This window comes from Scyliorhinus canicula, chromosome 28 (genome assembly GCF_902713615.1).
Source record: "Scyliorhinus canicula chromosome 28, sScyCan1.1, whole genome shotgun sequence".
NCBI classification, from domain to species: Eukaryota; Metazoa; Chordata; class Chondrichthyes; order Carcharhiniformes; family Scyliorhinidae; genus Scyliorhinus; species Scyliorhinus canicula.
The window spans coordinates 8,086,860-8,104,717 of record NC_052173.1 but is presented as its reverse complement, the minus strand read 5'-3'; the positions used below and the strand labels follow the sequence as shown (position 1 = coordinate 8,104,717).

Below are 17,858 nucleotides of genomic sequence, written 5' to 3'. Positions count from 1 at the left end.
CATGACTAATTTTGAGTTAATCACAATCGTTTCCATTGTTTGAAGAGCATTAGAGGAGTGGAATTAGGAAATACTTCAACACACAAAGCATGATCGAAGTTTGGAACTCTATTCCACAAACAACAAAACAACAATTGTTCATTTTAAAACTGAGATTGATAGATATTTGTCAGGATCTTTAGGTCAGGAAGAAAATCTGTGGAATCTTCCCTTAGTAAATCAAATTAGTAGTGTAGCATCTAGGGGGCATATTGTACATAGTCTTTGGAGGGCTTGATAAGTGAAGGGTCTTTTCCCCTTTCATACTTTATCTGCTTATATAATCAAAACCTGGCTTGACCCGATCAAAATGCAGTCAGATCGGTGAGATTCATGCACGTCGCCTAAAAGATTAACCATGTCTTGGTTGTTGTTGTCAAACCAGTCTTGGTGCTTCCGTTTAGCAAATTCTAGGACCTCAGATCCTGTGCTGCTAAGTAGCATCCGGTTCTAGTATCTTGAGCAAGTATTGTCATGTGAGAGTACATTTGAGAAATGGGGGTTTATAAAATAGCTGGAGTGGATGTACCTTTTCGAAATGGGTGTTTATCAATGATGTCAGAGTGTGGGTGGAGCTGGACTGTCTGCTTTTAAGGCTGTGTTTAGTTTTGATTTAGATTTGGAGAAGCTGCAATCGCAGCAAGATGTGTATAAATCTCTGCAAGCTAAAGAATGTTCATTTGATGATTTCAAAGTGGTAACTGCTCTCAGTAGTGAAGTTAAACCTGATGTCTTTCTGTAAAGAGGGTTCTTTTTGTCTTATGGATGTTGCAAGGAAAGATTAAGAGTTACTTATAGAGTATTGTATTCTTTGGGGGATTTATTGGTGTTGATAGTTGTTAACATGTTTACTCTGGGTTTATAAAGTGTTAACTGGTTTCATAAATAAACAGTGTTTTAATTTAAAAGTACTGTAGATTTCTGCTGTACCACACCTGTAGAGTGGCCCGTGTGCTCCCCATAACCACAATCCATTAAAAGTTGTGGGTCAGGTGAACTCCATGATACACTTTGGGGTTCTCTAAACCCTGGCCCATAACAGTATTAAACAGTTGCATCAAGTTTCCTTTGTGCTTTGACTGTGTTGAAGCACCTTAGATTTAATGTTCAAAGACACAATTTTCCTGACAAGCCAATGGTCAGACCAACATTCTGCCCTCTCAGGGAGTGGGGAGAGCAAATGTCCTTGAGATTTCTCTGCCATACAATAATATAGTCCAACATGTGTCAACATAGAAACATAAAAATAGGAGGAGTAGGCTATTTGGTTCTTTGAACCTGCTCCACTATTCAATATCTCAACACCACACTCCCATGTTCTCTCTATACCACTTGGAACCTTTAGAGTACAGAAATCTATCTATTTCCTTCTTAAATATACTCAGTAGCTTGGCCCCCACATCATAGAACATACAGAACATACAGTGCTGAAGGAGGCCATTCGGCCCATCGAGTCTGCACTGACCCACTTAAGCCCTCACTTCCACCCTATCCCCGTAACCCAATAACCCCTCTTTTTTGGTCACTAAGGGCAATTTAGCATGGCCAATCCACCTAACCTGCACATCTTTGGACTGTGGGAGGAAACCAAAGCACCCGGAGGAAACCCACACAGACACGGGGAGAACGTGCAGCCTCCGCACAGACAGTGACCCAGCGGGGAATCGAACCTGGGACCCTGGAGCTGTGAAACCACAGTGCTAACCACTTGTGCTGCCTTCGGTGGTAGAGAATTCCAGAGATTCACCACTTTCTGAGTGAAGAGGTTTCCCCTCATCTCAATCCTATATGGCCTACCCTGTGTTCTGAACCTGTGACCCTTTGGTCTAGACACCTCCCCCAACCACCAGCCAGAGGAAACATTATCCCTGCATCCAGTCTGTCCAGCCCTGTCAGAATGTTATACATTTCAATGCGACCCCGTCTCATTCTTCCAAATTCTAGTGAATACAGTCCCAGTCGACCCAATTTCTCCTCTTATGATAATCCTGCCATCCCAGGATCAGTCTGGTGAACCTTCGCTGTACTCCCTCTATGGCAAGTACATCCTTTCTTAGAGAAGGAGACCAAAACTGCACACAGCACTACAGGTGTGGTCTCACCAAGACCTGTACAGCTGCAGTAAGACATCCTTGCACCTGTGTTCAAGCCAATGAAGGCCAACATACCATTTTCATCGGACTCGAAACGTTAGCTCTTTTCATCGGACTCGAAACGTTAACTCTTTTCATTGGAGTCGAAACGTTAGCTCTTTTCATCGGACTCGAAACATTAGCCCTTTTCATTGGACTCTTCCCCTACAGATGCTGCCAGACCTGCTGAGATTTTCCAGCATTTTCTCTTTCCCAACATACCATTTGTCTTCCGAACTGCTTGCTGTACCTGCATGCCTGCTTTTAGTTACTAGTGTACTCGGACACCCTTTGTACATCAGTATTTCCCAATCGGGGGTCATCCATGCTGCTTGTTGGAAGACCATGTTTATGATGGTTAGGTCAACTGCACAGCATTTAGAGAGAAGATACTGACCATTGGAGATTACTCTGCCAATGTCATTGTGCCCGAGTACTCTTCTCCATGTTGAACAGTCTGTGCCCACTTCGGCATTGAAATCAGCAAGAATAGGGGTCGGGCTTCTCCGTTATACCGGCGCCCGGGGGTTTCCCAACGGTGCGGGGCTGCTCCACCATGGGAAACCCCATTTACCGGCCGGCGTAACAGAGAATCCGGCCGAACGGTCGGGGCAGAAATGTGGTGCGGCGGGGCGGAGAATCCCGCCCAATGAGTTTGTCCTGGGATACACCTCCCATGATCTTGCTGAGGTCATCATAGAATGCTTCTTTGACCTCATCTGTATGTTTCATTGTTGGAGCACAGGAACTCTTAAGTGTTGCATTCTGGTTACTGTCAAGAGTTAGTCATCCCCATAGGAAGCAAGTCAAGCTTGCATGCTGGTTCAAATCGAGTAGCAAAGTCTACACCTGACTAGTGAGGCTGGGCCTTGGACTTGCCAATCCAGTAATGCCCTCCATACCAGGCAACATCCTGGTAAATCTCTTCTGCACCCTCTCTAAATCCTCCACATCCTTCTGGTAGTGTGGCGACCAGAATTGAACACTATACTCCAAGTGTGGCCTAACTAAGGTTCTGTACAGCTGCAACATGACTTGCCAATTTTTATACTCAATGCCCCGGCCAATGAAGGCAAGCATGCCGTATGCCTTCTTGACTACCTTCTCCACCTGTGTTGCCCCTTTCAGTGACCTGTGGACATGTACACCTAGATCTTTCTGACTGTCAATACTCTTGAGGGTTCTACCATTCACTGTATATTCCTTATCTGTATTCGACCTTCCAAAATACCCTAGATCAGTGCTACTCAAAGTGCGGTGCCGTTACGCGAGCCATCGTCTGCCGGTACGTGGAGTGTTTCCAGAAAAGAAAGAGACAGTAGTGATATTCAACACCACGGGAGACTGACGGTCCCTGGCACATTGAAAAAAAAACTGCCGGTCCGCCACGTCGGATAGTTTGAGATGCACTGCCCTAGATCATATCAACAATTTCCAGTTTCCTGGCCCTAGTTGCTTCCTCTTCACTCTGGATGTTAGCACAGGGCTAAATCGCTGGCTTTTAAGGCCAACCAAGGCAGGCCAGCAGCACGGTTTAATTCCCGTACCAGCCTCCCCGAACAGGCGCCAGAATGTGGCGACTAGGGGCTTTTCACAGTAACTTCATTTGAAGCCTACTTGTGACAATAAGCAATTTTCATTTCATTTCATTTCATATTCAATCACTCTACACCTCCATCCCCCACCAGGAGGGCCTTGGCGCTCTCTGCTGCTTCCTTGAGCAGAAGCCCGAACAAGCATGGGCTTGGGGCAGCACGGTAGCATAGTGGTTAGCACAAATGCTTCACAGCTCCAGGGTCCCAGGTTCGAATCCCGGCTTGGATCACTGTCTGTGTGGAGTCTGCACGTTCTCCCCATGTGTGCGTGGGTTTCCTCCGGGTGCTCCAGTTTCCTCCCACAGTCCAAAGATGTGCAGGTTAGGTGAATTGGCCAGGCTAAATTGCCCTCAGGGTCCAAATTGCCCTTAGTGTTAGGTGGGGTTACTGGGTTATGGGGATAGGGTGGAGGTATGGGCTTGGGTATGGTGCTCATTCCAAGAGCCGGTGCAGACTCGATAGGCCAAATGGCCTCCTTCTGCACTGTAAATTCTATAATTCTATAAGCCTTCTCCACCGCCACTCTCCTATCAAGTTTCTTTCCAATTTCCACCAAGCTCTCACCTTCACATAGTCCATATCTGAAACTTCCCTTCCTTTCCTTGACCTCTCGGTCTCCATTTCCGATGGTGGAATGACCACCAATATTCATTACAAGCCCACTGACTCCCACAGCTACACCAGCTACCTTGCACCTTGTTTCCTGTATGGACGCTGTCCCAGTTTATCTGCGTCAGTCACATCTGGTCTGATGATGCCATCTTCTGACATGTCTGCCGTTTTCCTTAACCAAGGTTTTCCAGTTTGTGGTTGACAATCCACGCGATCCATTTCCCATGCATATGCCCTCACTCATTCCCCTCCCTCCCAGAACCGTGAGAGGAACCTCGACCCTTGACTTTTCATTCCACTAGCCTCCACATCCAAAGAGTTACATCTTCCACTCACTTCCCACCCCCCCCCCTGTCACCTTCTACTCTCCTCCAGCTGCGACACTCCCTCTTGTACAGTATATAATTCATCCAATTTCCCCCTCTCTTTAGCTCTGAAGAAGAGTCAGATGGAATTGTAATGTGAACTTTGTTTCTCTCTCCACAGATGCTGCCAGACCTGTTGAGTTTTTCCACATTTTTTGTGCAAAAAGAAAGCTGCTGCTTAATTGCTTTTCCCGAGCCTCAGAACACTTTGGCCCTGCAGTAAGGCTGGGGAAGAATGTAATCCCTGTATCAATACCCGCACCCCACCCCCACACACCCCCAGCCCATGGCCTCCAAGACTGTGGAAAGGGTATGGAGTTTGGTCCTGAACAAAGATCAAAGTCCACCAGGCAGTGGTTCTTACATCACTTGGACAAGACTTGGACAACCTACCAACATTAAATAAACATAGAACATAGAACAGTACAGCACAGAACAGGCCCTTCGGCCCTCGATGTTGTGCCGAGCAATGATCACCCTACTCAAGCCCACGTATCCACCCTATACCCGTAACCCAACAACCCCCCCCCTTAACCTTACTTTTTAGGACACTACGGTCAATTTAGCATGGCCAATCCACCTAACCCGCACATCTTTGGACTGTGGGAGGAAACCGGAGCACCCGGAGGAAACCCACGCACACACGGGGAGGACGTGCAGACTCCACACAGACAGTGACCCAGCCGGGAATCGAACCTGGGACCCTGGAGCTGTGAAGCATTTATGCTAACCACCATGCTACCGTGCTACCCCAAATAAAACAAGTGGAAACATCTTCGCTGCCTGAGATCTATTTACACCCCCAGATGGTGAGACAAAATCCCCAATACCGAGGTATCTGCAAAGCGCTGCATACCAGAGCGTGCTCATCAGAGGTTAGCTTTGCTGGCTGGGCCATGTGGTTCACATGCAGGATTCCTGCAAGCCAAAGACAGTACTCTACAGTCAGCTGAACAAGGGAACATACACCATAGCTCATACCAAACTCAGATATAAAGATAATCTGAAAGCCAACCTCAGAGATTGCACATGGGAAGAAACCCACCTTGGGCAGACCCAAACATAAAAATCTCAAGTCATCAGACAATTTTGACATTTGAGGGGAACAGAATCAAGTACCTGCAATGTGGCATAAAGCCAATGGGCACGATCCAACAGCCACACTGCGCCAAGAAAGCAGCTCGGCGCGGCACAGCATGGTCGTTGAAAGCCGGCATATTAGAGCGAGGCAGTAATGTGCAGATTTCCAAGGTGCCTGAGGCTTTGGAATTTAACCCCTTCGCCTCGGGAACCTTGGGCGAGTGTCCTTTAACACTGGTCCCCACAAACGCGGACCAGGCGGAAAGGCACTCATGGAGGTCTCCAAGGGGATCAGAGGCCACCAGGTGCATGCCCTTTGGGCAGGGGAGTGCTCTGGCACTGCTAATGCAACCTGGGCACCCTGGCAGTGCCAGCCTGGCATACTGGCAGTGCCACCTGGGTGCCAGCCTGGCACTGCCAAGGTGTCCATGTGGCACTGCCAGGTTAGCACTGCCAAGGTGATAAGCTGGCATTTTTTGCGCTCGTGCAATCAAATTGCCTGCTGCGAGGGGGGCCAGGGACCCTCTCAAATTGCGTTCGGGCTGGATGGGAGGTCAGGGATTGTTATGGGGGCCTCGGAGATTGGGACGCCATTTTAAAATGGTGTCCCTGACTCTCGCTATAATGTGGAATTCTGGGAGTGCCGGGAAACACGCGCCGAAAGAGAATTGGTAGAATTGCGCCCCATGCCTCCATCCATCCCTTCAACACTGAGTTCAAATGCAGTATTTGCAAATCGAGACTTGAGACATCAACCTAGACTGTAAACGGTCTGTCTTTTTAACTTGTTGAATACTTGTCTGTTGAAGTGATGCAAGAATCTATCAAAGCAGTAATCATTTCCAACTTGATCAAGCTTACTGAATCTGAACATGACCAGATCAAAATTTTAACTTTTTTCTACTTTATTCCTTCAATTTAATAGAAATATGAAAATCTAACAAAAGTGTTGCTGCTTCATTCTCGGAGGGAAATTCTGAATTTATTTCTCTCCCATTGCCAATTCACACTGTAGTCAATTAATTTATTACTTGCCTCCATTGCACTGACCAAGTTCAATAAAGAAGTTAGAACACAGTACAGGCCCTTCGGCCCATGATGTTGTGCTGGCCATTTATCCTAATCTAAGATCAACCTAACCTACACCCCTTCAATTTACTGCTGTCCATGTGCCTGTCCAAAAGTCGCTTAAATGTCCCTAATGACTCTGACTCCACCACCTCTGCTGGCAGTGCATTCCACACACCCACCACTCTCTGTGTAAAGAACCGACCTCTGACATCTCCCCTCTACCTTCCTCCAATCACCTCATTCTGTCCCCTCGTGACAGCCATTTCCGCCCTGGGGAAAAGTCTCTGGCTATCCACTCTATCCATGCCTCTCATCACCTTGTACACCTCTATCAAGTCACCTCTCTTCCTTCTTCGCTCCAGTGAGAAAAGCCCTAGCTCCCTCAACCTTTCTTCATAAGACATGCCCTCCAGCCCAGGCAGCATCCTGGTAAATCTCCTCTGTACCCTCGCCAAAGCATCCACATCCTTCCTATAATGAGGCAACCAGAACTGGACACAATATTCCATGTGTGGTATAACCAGGGTTTTATAAAGCTGCAGCAAAACCTCACAGCTCTTAAACTCAATCCCCCTGTTAATGAAAGCCAACACACCATACGCCTTCTTAACAACCTTAACAACCTGGGTGGCAACTTTGAGGGATCTATGTACGTGGACACCAAGATCCCTCTGTTCCTCCACACTTCCAAGAATCCTGCCTTTAACCCTGTATTCAGCATTCAAATTCGACCTTCCAAAATGCATCACTTCACATTTATCAAGGTTGAATTCCATCTGCCACTTCTCAGCCCAGCTCTGCATCCTGTCAATGTCCTGTTTTAACCTGCAACAGCCCTCAACACTATCTACAACTCCACCATCCTTCACGTCATCAGCAAACTTACTAACCCACCCTTCCACTTCCTCATCCAAGTCATTTATAAAAACAAAAGAGCAGAGGTCCCAGAACAGATCCCTGCGGGACACCACTGGTCACCGACCTCCAGGCGGAATACTTTCCATCCACTACCACTCGCTGTCTTCTTTCGGCCAATTCTGTATCCAGACAGCCAAATTTCCCTGTATCCCATGCCCCCTAACTTTCTGAATGAGCCTACCATGGGGAAACTTATCAAATGCCAACGGCGCAGCAATCTCCTCCCTCGCTTCCCGTAGTAACCTTGGGTATATCCCGTCAGACCCAGAGGACTTATCTATCCTGATGCTTTTCAAAATTTCCAAAACATCCTCCTTCTTAATATCAACCTGTTCGAGTCTATTAACCTGGTTCACACTGTTCTCATGAACAACAAGGTCCCTCTCTCAAGTGAATACTGAAGCAAAATATTTATTTAGGGCCTCCCCCATCTCCTCAGACTCGAGGCACAAGTTCCCTCCACTATCCCTAATTGGCCCTACTCTCACTCTGATCATCCTCTTATTTCTCACATAAGTGTAGAACGCCTTGGGGTTTTCCCTAATCCTTCCCCCCAGGGCTTTTTCATGCCCCCTTCTAGCTCTCCTCAGTCCATTTTTGAGTTCCTTCCTGGCTACCTTGTAACCCTCTGGGCCAGATCCTTGCTTCCACAACCTTACGTAAGCTTTCTTCTTCCTCTTTTTTTTTTAATAAACATTTTATTGAGGTACATGAATCTATAAACATAGTGAAAAAGCCGTCTCCCTCCCTTACAGGCCCCACCTTTATTAACCCCCCACTCTAAGCTAAACTAACCCCCCTCCCTTCTGCTGACGATTAATTTTCCGCGAAGAAGTTGACGAACGGTTGCCACCTCCGGGCGAACCCTAACAGTGACCCTCTCAAGGCGAACTTGATTTTCTCCAGAGAAAGCTAGCCATGTCCGACAGCCAGGTCTCCAACTTCAGGAGCTTTGAGTCCCTCAAAGCTAATAGTATCCGTCTCCGGGCTACCAGGGAAGCAAAGGCCAGAACGTCTGCCTCTTTCTCCTCCTGGATTCCTGGGTCTTCCGACACCCCGAAAATCGCCACCTCTGGACTCAGCGCCACCCTTGTTTTTAACGCCGTGGACATGACAAAATCCCCCAAGCTTCGGACATGTCCAGAACATGTGGACGTGGTTCGCTGGTCCTCCCGCACACTTTGCATACCTGTCTTTCACCCCAAAGAATCTGCTCATCTGGGCCACTGTCATGTGACCCCAGTGAATTACCTTGAATTGTATCAGGCTGAGCCTGGCACATGTTGTGGACGCGTTGACTCTACTCAACGTGTCCGCCCAGAGACCATTCTCTATCTCTCCTCTCAGCTCCTCCTCCCACTTGCACTTCAGCTCCTCGGTTTGCGTCTTCTCTGACCCCATAAGTTCCTTGTAAATGTCAGAAATGCTCCCCTCTCCTACAAACCCTCTGGAAACTACCCCGTCCTTAGTGGTAGGAGCGGGAAGGTTGACACCTGTTTACATAGGAAGTCCCGCACCTGCAGATACCTGAATTTGTTTCCCCTCGACAACCCAAACTTCTCCTCCAGCGCCCTCACATTCGGAAAGCTCCCCTCTATAAACATCTCCCCCATCCTCTCAATCCATGCTCTCTGCCATAACCGGAACCCCCTATCCATACTCCCCGGGGCAAACCGGTGATTATTACAGATTGGGGACCAGACCGATGCTCCCTCTGCTCCCACATGTCACCTCCATTGCCCACAGACTCTCAGGGCCGCCACCACCACGGGGCTGGTGGAGTACCGGAACGGCAGAGGTGCAGTTACCAACGCCCCCAGACTGGTGCCCTTGCATGAAGTTGCCACCATACGCTCCCATGCCGACCCCTCCCCCCACAACCCACTTCCTGATCATGACTATATTCGCCGCCCAGTAATAGTTCCTAAAATTTGGCAGTGCCAGCCCGCCCTCTCCCCGACTCCGCTCAAGCATTACCATCCTTACTCGTGGGGTCTTGCCCGCCCAAACAAAGCCAGTGATCACTTTGTTGACCCAGTTAAAAAAGGACCAGGGAATAAAAATGGGGAGACACTGAAATACAAACAGGAATCTCGGGAGGACCGTCATCTTCACCGTCTGCACCCTCCCAGCTAGTGACAATGAAAGCACGTCCCATCTCCGAAAATCGTCCTTTATTTGGTCTATTAGTCGGGCCATTTAATTTATGCAGCCGTTCCCATTCCCGCGCCACTTGAATGCCGAGGTACCTAAAGCTTCCCCCTACTAATCTAAACGACAGTTTCCCCAGTCGCCTCTCCTGTCCCCTCGCCTGGATCGCAAACATCTCACCTTTCCCCATATTTAGCTTATACCTCGAAAACCGGCCAAATTCCCCTTGCCACAGGAGCCTGATACAGCAATCTGACCCAGTCAATAAAGCCCCGCCCAAATCCGAACCGTCCCAGTACCTCCCACAGATAATCCCATTCTACCCGATCAAAAGCCTTCTCTCCGTCCATTGCGACCACTACCTCCACCTCCCTACCTTCAGGGGGCATCATGATCACGTTTAACAACCTTCTTACATTGGCCACCAACTGCCTACCCTTAACAGCCCTGTCTGGTCCTCCCCAATCACGTCCGGAACACAATCCTCAATCCTGGAGGACAAACTTTTGACCAGCAGTTTGGCGTCCACATTCAACAAGGAGATCGGCCGGACAGGCGCACTGACATCAGTCGGAGTGATGGCGGTTTGAGGCCCGCGGTCGGGGCGGCAGAGTCTGGCAAGAATCCAGCATGCCAAAAGAGGGAGACCCTACCGCCCTGGTCAAAGCAGCCCACCTGATTATACTGTCTACCTCCTGGGGCATGCAGATATGGGTGTCGTTATCAGGTTTTGTTCTGATTAACACCGTTAGCAGACATAATTTTGGCTTAGTTCAAAGAAGTTTGTTTCCTTACTCTTTCTGCACTGACCTGGGAGATTCATTCCTCAACCTGGCTCTTTATGCCTTGTGTCATCCACACGAGTTAATCAACAACGATGAAGCCGTTCAGATAACATCGTTTTTTATCTGCGTGATCCTCTCTGAAATTAATGCCCAATGGTTCAGTGAAACCACAACAGAGATTATGTTGGAGATGCACCAGATCGAGAATGAGCACCACTTGGGACAGGAGGTGGGGTTTGGAATCTACCGAGAACTCTACAAGAAGCTGAAGGAGAAAGACCCTAAATATCAGAAACTGAGCCAGCGCTTTGTCAAGTACCATGTCCTCTCCATGGTTTGCAACCTGGCCTGTGTTTTCTGTAATGGACTCAACCTGCTTTACACTGCAGCCAACCTGAAAACTTTCTCAAAAATCTCGGTTACCTTCCTCTTGAGTCTGCCAAAATATTTCTTTTGGGATTTCACGATGCTGTGGACATTGTCATCTCCTGTGTGTTATCTCCATTTTGATAATTGTGTTCTAATTATGCCAATCACTGGTGATCAACAGAAAACAGTCCAACTTCTGAAAGCTTTTTACTGTGAGGAGCATTGACTTGTTCCAGCCGTGCTGCCCCCCCCCCCCCCCCCCCCCCCCCCCGGGCCATGTCAAAGGTAGCAAGTCTATCCCTCTCTTGTAAGGAGGCTACATGAGCTGGATTTGTGACACTTCAGCTCCGCATCAGGGTGAGTCCACTGCACAGAACCCTGGTTAACGTTCTGTTAAATCACACTTGATGAAGTTGTTACGTCCCTGACATTGCAACCTTCTCTTGGGAACATTCACTGTAACTGGTTTTGCAATTCCAGCCTTCTTTTATGTGAAGTGTGACTCGATTCACCAGCTTCAGTTTGGCTCAGGATCTGACAGAGATCAGCACTGAGTGGTGATGTAAAACAGGCTGGTAGAACAGCTTGCGACTTAGAAGCATCATCAGAAAGTGTATGGGGATGGTCAGTGCAGACAATGGAAATGCGGGGCACATTCCAATGAAGTTACGGTTAATGCACACGATCAGAGAGCTTTACTCTGACTCGAATGTGCTCTGTATTGTAAATGGAACTGCTTGATAAAATTGACAAAGTTAAAAAGCAAAAAACAAAAAACAAGATTATCGGCCTGTAGGACCCACACAGCTCCGGGTTCTTGTCCCGCTTCAGGATCAGCAAAATCGTAGCCTGTGATATCGTCGGGGGCAGCACCCCTCTTTCCCTTGCCTCATTGAACATCCTCATCAACAACAGTCCCAATATCCCAGAGAACTTTTTATAAAACTCCACTGGGTACCCGTCCGGCCCCGGGGCTTTACTCGACTGCATGGCCTTCAGCCCCTCCGCTATCTCTTCCAACCCAATTGGGGCCCCCAGCCCTTCTACCAGCTCCTCGTCCACCTTTGGGAAATTCAGCCCCCCTAGGAAGTGCCTCATCCCCTCCGTTGGGGGCTCCGACCCATACAGCGTACTGTAGAAATCCCTAAACGCCTTATTCATCCCTGTTGACTCTCCAACCAGGTTCCCATCTCCATCCTTTACTTGGGGGCGCGGGGGGTGCGGGCGGGCGGGGGGGGGCCGAGGGGGGGGGCGGGGGTGTGGGGGCGGGGGGGGTGGGGGCGGGGCCAGGGGGGGGCCCGAGGGGGGGCGGACCCAAGGGGGGGGCGGACCCAAGGGGGGGGACGCAAGTGTGAGTAAAAGGAGAACTTCTTGACTCTTGGCTTCCCAAACCTCCATGGGTCCACCCGCTGGGTCAACTTTCTTCTTCCTCTTGACTAGAAGCTCCACTTCTCTTGGGGGCTGGTTTAGCTCACTGGGCTAAATCACTGCCATTTAAAGCAGACCAAGCAGGCCAGCAGCACGGTTCGATTCCTGTGCCAGCCTCCCCGGACAGGCGCCGGAATGTGGCGACTAGGGGCTTTTCACAGTAACTTCATTGAAGCCTATTCGTGACAATAAGCGATTTTCATTTTCATTTCTTGCCATCCGAGGCTCCTTCCCCTTACCATTCCTTCCTCGTCTCAGTGGGACAAAACTATCCAGCACTCGCAGCAAGTGCTCCTTAAACAATGCCCACATTACTGTTGTGCATTTCCCCAGAACAACTGTTCCCACTTTATGCTCCTCAGCACCTGTCTAATAGCACTATAATTTCCCCTCCCCCAATTAAATACCTTCCCATACTGTCTGTTCCTATCCCTCTCCATGACTATGGTAAAGACCAAGGACTTGTGGTCACTGTCACCGAAATGCTCTCCCACCGAGACATCTGACACCTGACCTGGTTAGTTGACAAGCACCAAGTCCAATATGGCTTTCCCCCTTAGTCGGACTATCTACATATTGAGTCAGGAATCCTTCCTGTACACACCTGACACAATCTGCTCCATCCAACGATTTGCATTAAGGAAGTTCCAGTCAAAATTAGGGAAGTTGAAGTCACCCATGACAACAACTCTGTCACTTCTGCACTTTTCCAAGATCTGCCGCCCAATCCTCTATCTCTCTGCTGCTATTGGGGGGGGGGGGGGGGTCTATAGAAAACTCCCAATAAAGTGACTGCGCCTTTCCTATTTCTGACTTCCACCCATACTGACTCAGTAGACAAACCCTCCTCAACTACCTCCTTTTCTGCAGCTGTGATGCACTCCCTAATTCACAGTGCCACTCCCCCTCCTCTTTTACCTACCTCCCTATGCTTCTTAAAACATCTAAACCCCGGAACATCTAACAACCATTCCTGCCCCTGTGAAATCCATGTCTCCGTAATGGCCACAACATCGTAGTTCCAAGTACTGATCCATGCTCGAAATTCATCTCCCTTATTCCTGACACTCCTTGCATTGAAACAGATACACTTTAACCCATTCCACTGAGTGCAACTTTGCCCTATCAACTGTCTATCCTTCCTCACAGACTTGCTGCATACTATTTCTGCCTGTTCAACAGCTGCCCTATCCTCTGATCCGTAGCTCTGGTTCCCATCCCCCTGCCAAACTAGTTTAAACCCTCCTGAAGAGCTCGAGTAAATCTCCCACCCAGGATATTGGTGCCCCTCCAGTTGAGGTGCAATCTGCCCTTCATGTACAGGTCCCACCTTCCCCAGAAGGTATCCCAATGATCTCCATAACTGAAGCCGTCCCTCCTGCACCATCCCTGTAGCCACGTGTTCAGCTGCACTCGCTCTCTGTTCCTTGCCTCACTTGCACGTGGCACCGGTAGCAATCCTGAGATTACTACTCTGCTCATCCTGCTCTTTAGCTTCCAACCTAACTCCCTAAAATCATCTTTTTAGAACCTCATCCCTTTTCTTAGCTATGTCGTTGTTGCCTATATGCACCACGATTTCTGGTTGCTCCCCCTCCCTCTTAAGAATCCTGCAGACTCGATCCGAGACATCTCTGACCCTGGCACCCGGGAGGCAACATACCTTCCGTGAGTCTCGTTCGCGACCACAGAATCTCCTATCCGTTCCCTAACCATTAAGTCTCCTATCACTATTGTTTTCCTATTCTCCCCCCTTCCCTTCTGAGCCACAGGGACAGGCTAAGTGGCTACTGCATTGGTAAAGTATAAAGGTTAATCCAGAAGTATAACACTAACCAGAAAAATCAATTCAAATTATTCATTAATAACAGATTATATCCAGCCTGAATGTGCATCACATTTTCTCTGAGGTTAGGAGATATCTGTTTGATTCAGGAAGAAATCTGTGATGACCAGTCATTTTTAATCTCCCTGTACTTGAACACAGAGGCCACAAAACTGGACTCCATAGTGCCACTGGTTCCAGCACTACAGGAACCTGGAGGGGATAAAAATGATGTGGGTCCATTTGCAACAACCTCTGGTGCAGCCCACACTGATCAATATCTTGGGAAAGGTAATGGTGCGGGTGTGCCATGCAAAGTGAACAGACTATGGCAGAAAACGAAAATACTGCAGGTGCTGAAAATGTAAAATAAAAACAGAAAATGTGGAAATACGCAGTGGGTTTGGCAGCAACTGTGGAGAGAGAAACAGAGTTAATGTCTCAAGTCAGGTTTGACTCTTCAGGTTCAAAACCACACCATCCTGACTTGGAAATATATCACCGTTCCTTCACTGTCGCTATCTTATACTTCCAACATTCAGTGTAAGTATGAGGTACATCTGAATTAACAAGGAACTATGATCAAACACATGACCCTACTAAGTAAATTCCAAATGCGACCAAAACGGATTCCATGGATTTCTCAATAACACATCCAGATGTCAGCAACAGAGTCAACCAATCTCACTGAAACTTCATCTTTCGCATGAGGGTTTCCAATCTGCACATTTGAAGATCTCACCTTGGAATTCTCTCCAAAGTCACTCCCATTTGGACTGCTTCAACAATGGCCCACCTCACAGGGTTTCAATCTTGTCTTGTGAGATTACTTTCCCTTGGATTTCCAAGTATACTCGAGCACAATTTCAGCTCTTCTGCTATGCCAAGAAGAACTCTGCTGCTCTAAAAGGGGTACCTTTGTCCCGACTGGATGCAACACGGAGTCAACTGCCTTCTCAGATCTTCAGGCTTTCTCGTGAGCCTTCTTCGACTATCAGAGCTTCTTCTCAAGCCCACTTCACTTAAAGTCTGCTCCCAGCAGCTCTTTCTTTAATTAGACTCTGTTTATCCTTACCTTAACTGGCCTGTTTCCGTGCCTTGTCCCTGCCTCTGGGCCACTTGTTTAGCCTTCTCCCTGCCGTCCCCTCTAGTCTCCCTCGCCAGGACACTTAATTAATGTAGCTATTTTCAAAATCAGGGTCGCGACCCGCGAGTAGGTCATGGGCGGGTGTCGGGACAGTCGCCAGACTATCGGTTGAGGTGTTCCCGATCACGGGAAGAAGTGCCCAATGGCTGTGACCAGCTCTTTTTTTTTAAACTGTTTTTTTTTAAATTTAGAGTACCCAATTCATTTTTTTCAATTAAGGGGCAATTTAGTGTGGCCAATCCACCTACCCTGCACATCTTTGGGCTGTGGGGGTGAGACCCACGCAGACACGGGGAGAACGTGCAAACTCCACACGGACAGTGACCCAGAGCCGGGATCGAACCTGGGACATAGAACATAGAACATAGAACACTACAGCGCAGTACGGGCCCTTCGGCCCTCGATGTTGCGCCGACCTGTGAAACCATCTGAAGCCTATCTGACCTACACAATTCCATTTTCATCCATATGTCTATCCAGTGACCACTTAAATGCCCTTAAAGTTGGCGAGTCTACTACTGTTGCAGGCAGGGCGTTCCACACCCCTACTACTCTCTGAGTAAAGAAACTGCCTCTGACATCTGTTCTATATCTACCACCCCTCAATTTAAAGCTATGTCCCCTCGTGTTGGTCATCACCATCCGAGGAAAAAGACTCTCACTGTCCACCCTATCTAACCCTCTGACTATCTTATATGTCTCTATTAAGTCACCTCTCAGACTTCTCCTCTCTAACGAAAACAACCTCAAGTCCCTGAGCCTTTCCTCGTAAGACCTTCCCTCCATACCAGGCAACATCCTAGTAAATCTCCTCTGAACCCTTTCCAAAGCTTCCACATCCTTCCTATAATGTGGTGACCAGAACTGCACGCAGTACTCCAGGTGCGGCCGCACCAGTAGTTATGTACAGCTGCAGCATGACCTTGTGGTTCCGAAACTCAATCCCCCTGCTTATAAAAGCTAGCACACCATATGTCTTCTTAACAGCCCTATTAACCCGGGTGGCAACTTTCAGGGATTTATGTACTTGGATGCCGAGATCTCTCTGTTCATCTACACTACCAAGAATCTTGCCATTAGCCCAGTACTCTGCATTCCTGTTACTCCTTCCAAAGTGAACCACCTCACATTTTTCCGCATTAAACTCCATCTGCCACCTCTCAGCCCAGCTCTGCAGCTTATCTATGTCCCTCTGTATCCTATAACATCCTTCAGCACTATCCACAACTCCACCGACCTTCGTGTCATCTGCAAATTTACTAACCCATCCTTCTACACCCTCTTCCAGGTCATTTATAAAAATGACAAACAGCAGTGGCCCCAAAACAGATCCTTGCGGTACACCACTAGTAACTGAACTCCAGGATGAACATTTGCCATCAACCACCACCCTCTGTCTTCTTTCAGCTAGCCAATTACTGATCCAAACCGCTAAATCACCTTCAATTCCATACTTCCTTATTTTCTGCAATAGCCTACCGTGGGGAACCTTATCAAACGCCTTACTGAAATCCATATACACCACATCAACAGCTTTACCCTGATCCACCTGTTTGGTCACCTTCTCAAAAAACTCAATAAGGTTTGTGAGGCATGACCTACCCTTCACAAAACCGTGTTGACTATCGCTAATCAACTTGTTCTTTTCAAGATGATTATAAACCCTATCTCTTATAACCTTTTCCAACATTTTACCCACAACCGAAGTAAGGCTCACAGGTCTATAATTACCAGGGTTGTCTCTATGCCATGAGGCTGCCTCGATGACCTCGATGCCATGAGGCTGCAGGGCTAACCCACTGTGCCACCGTGCTGCCCTGGCTGTGACCGGCTCTTGAAAATGCCGGCCGCGACCGGCTTTCAGAATGCCAGCCAACCCACGTATGCATGCCCCCTTAACAGTGCGCAGGCTCGGAGCCCAGCGAGGCAGACCGATACCTCCTGACACCAGTGCTGACCCAGGTACAGATTTTTTTTAAAAAATCTATAGTCTTCCTGCCTGGAGCGGCAGCAGAGAGCAGGTCACATGCCCAGTATGCTGACATCACGAGTTCTGGGCGCGAGAGAGATTCCTCCATTTTGTAGCTGCCAGCAATGCTGGTGTGAACTCCAGGGCCTCTGGTGAACAACCCATGAAGAAGCTGAAAACAGGAACAGAGCAGCATAAAGATGATTTCTTGAGGCATGGGTTTATTAATTGGGCCACTGCAAATCAGAATGCAAAGCCCATGTGTGGTGTACGCAGGGAGGTACTGGCAAATGAAAGATTAAAACCCTCAAAACTTCAAAGGCACTTGAAGACTGAAGGCATGACGACTTTGACGACAAACCTCTTGATTTT

The 17,858-nt window shown here is 48.3% G+C and overlaps 1 protein-coding gene across 1 annotated transcript; it reads left to right on the top strand.

Moving 5' to 3' along the window:
- Window positions 1-10,593: 10,593 nt before the first annotated feature.
- On the top strand, window positions 10,594-11,343 carry LOC119958093 (transmembrane protein 205-like). Its single transcript, XM_038786322.1, has one exon. It carries the CDS (start codon window positions 10,594-10,596, stop codon window positions 11,341-11,343), a length of 750 nt encoding a protein of 249 aa, XP_038642250.1.
- The last annotated feature ends 6,515 nt before the right edge of the window (window positions 11,344-17,858 follow it).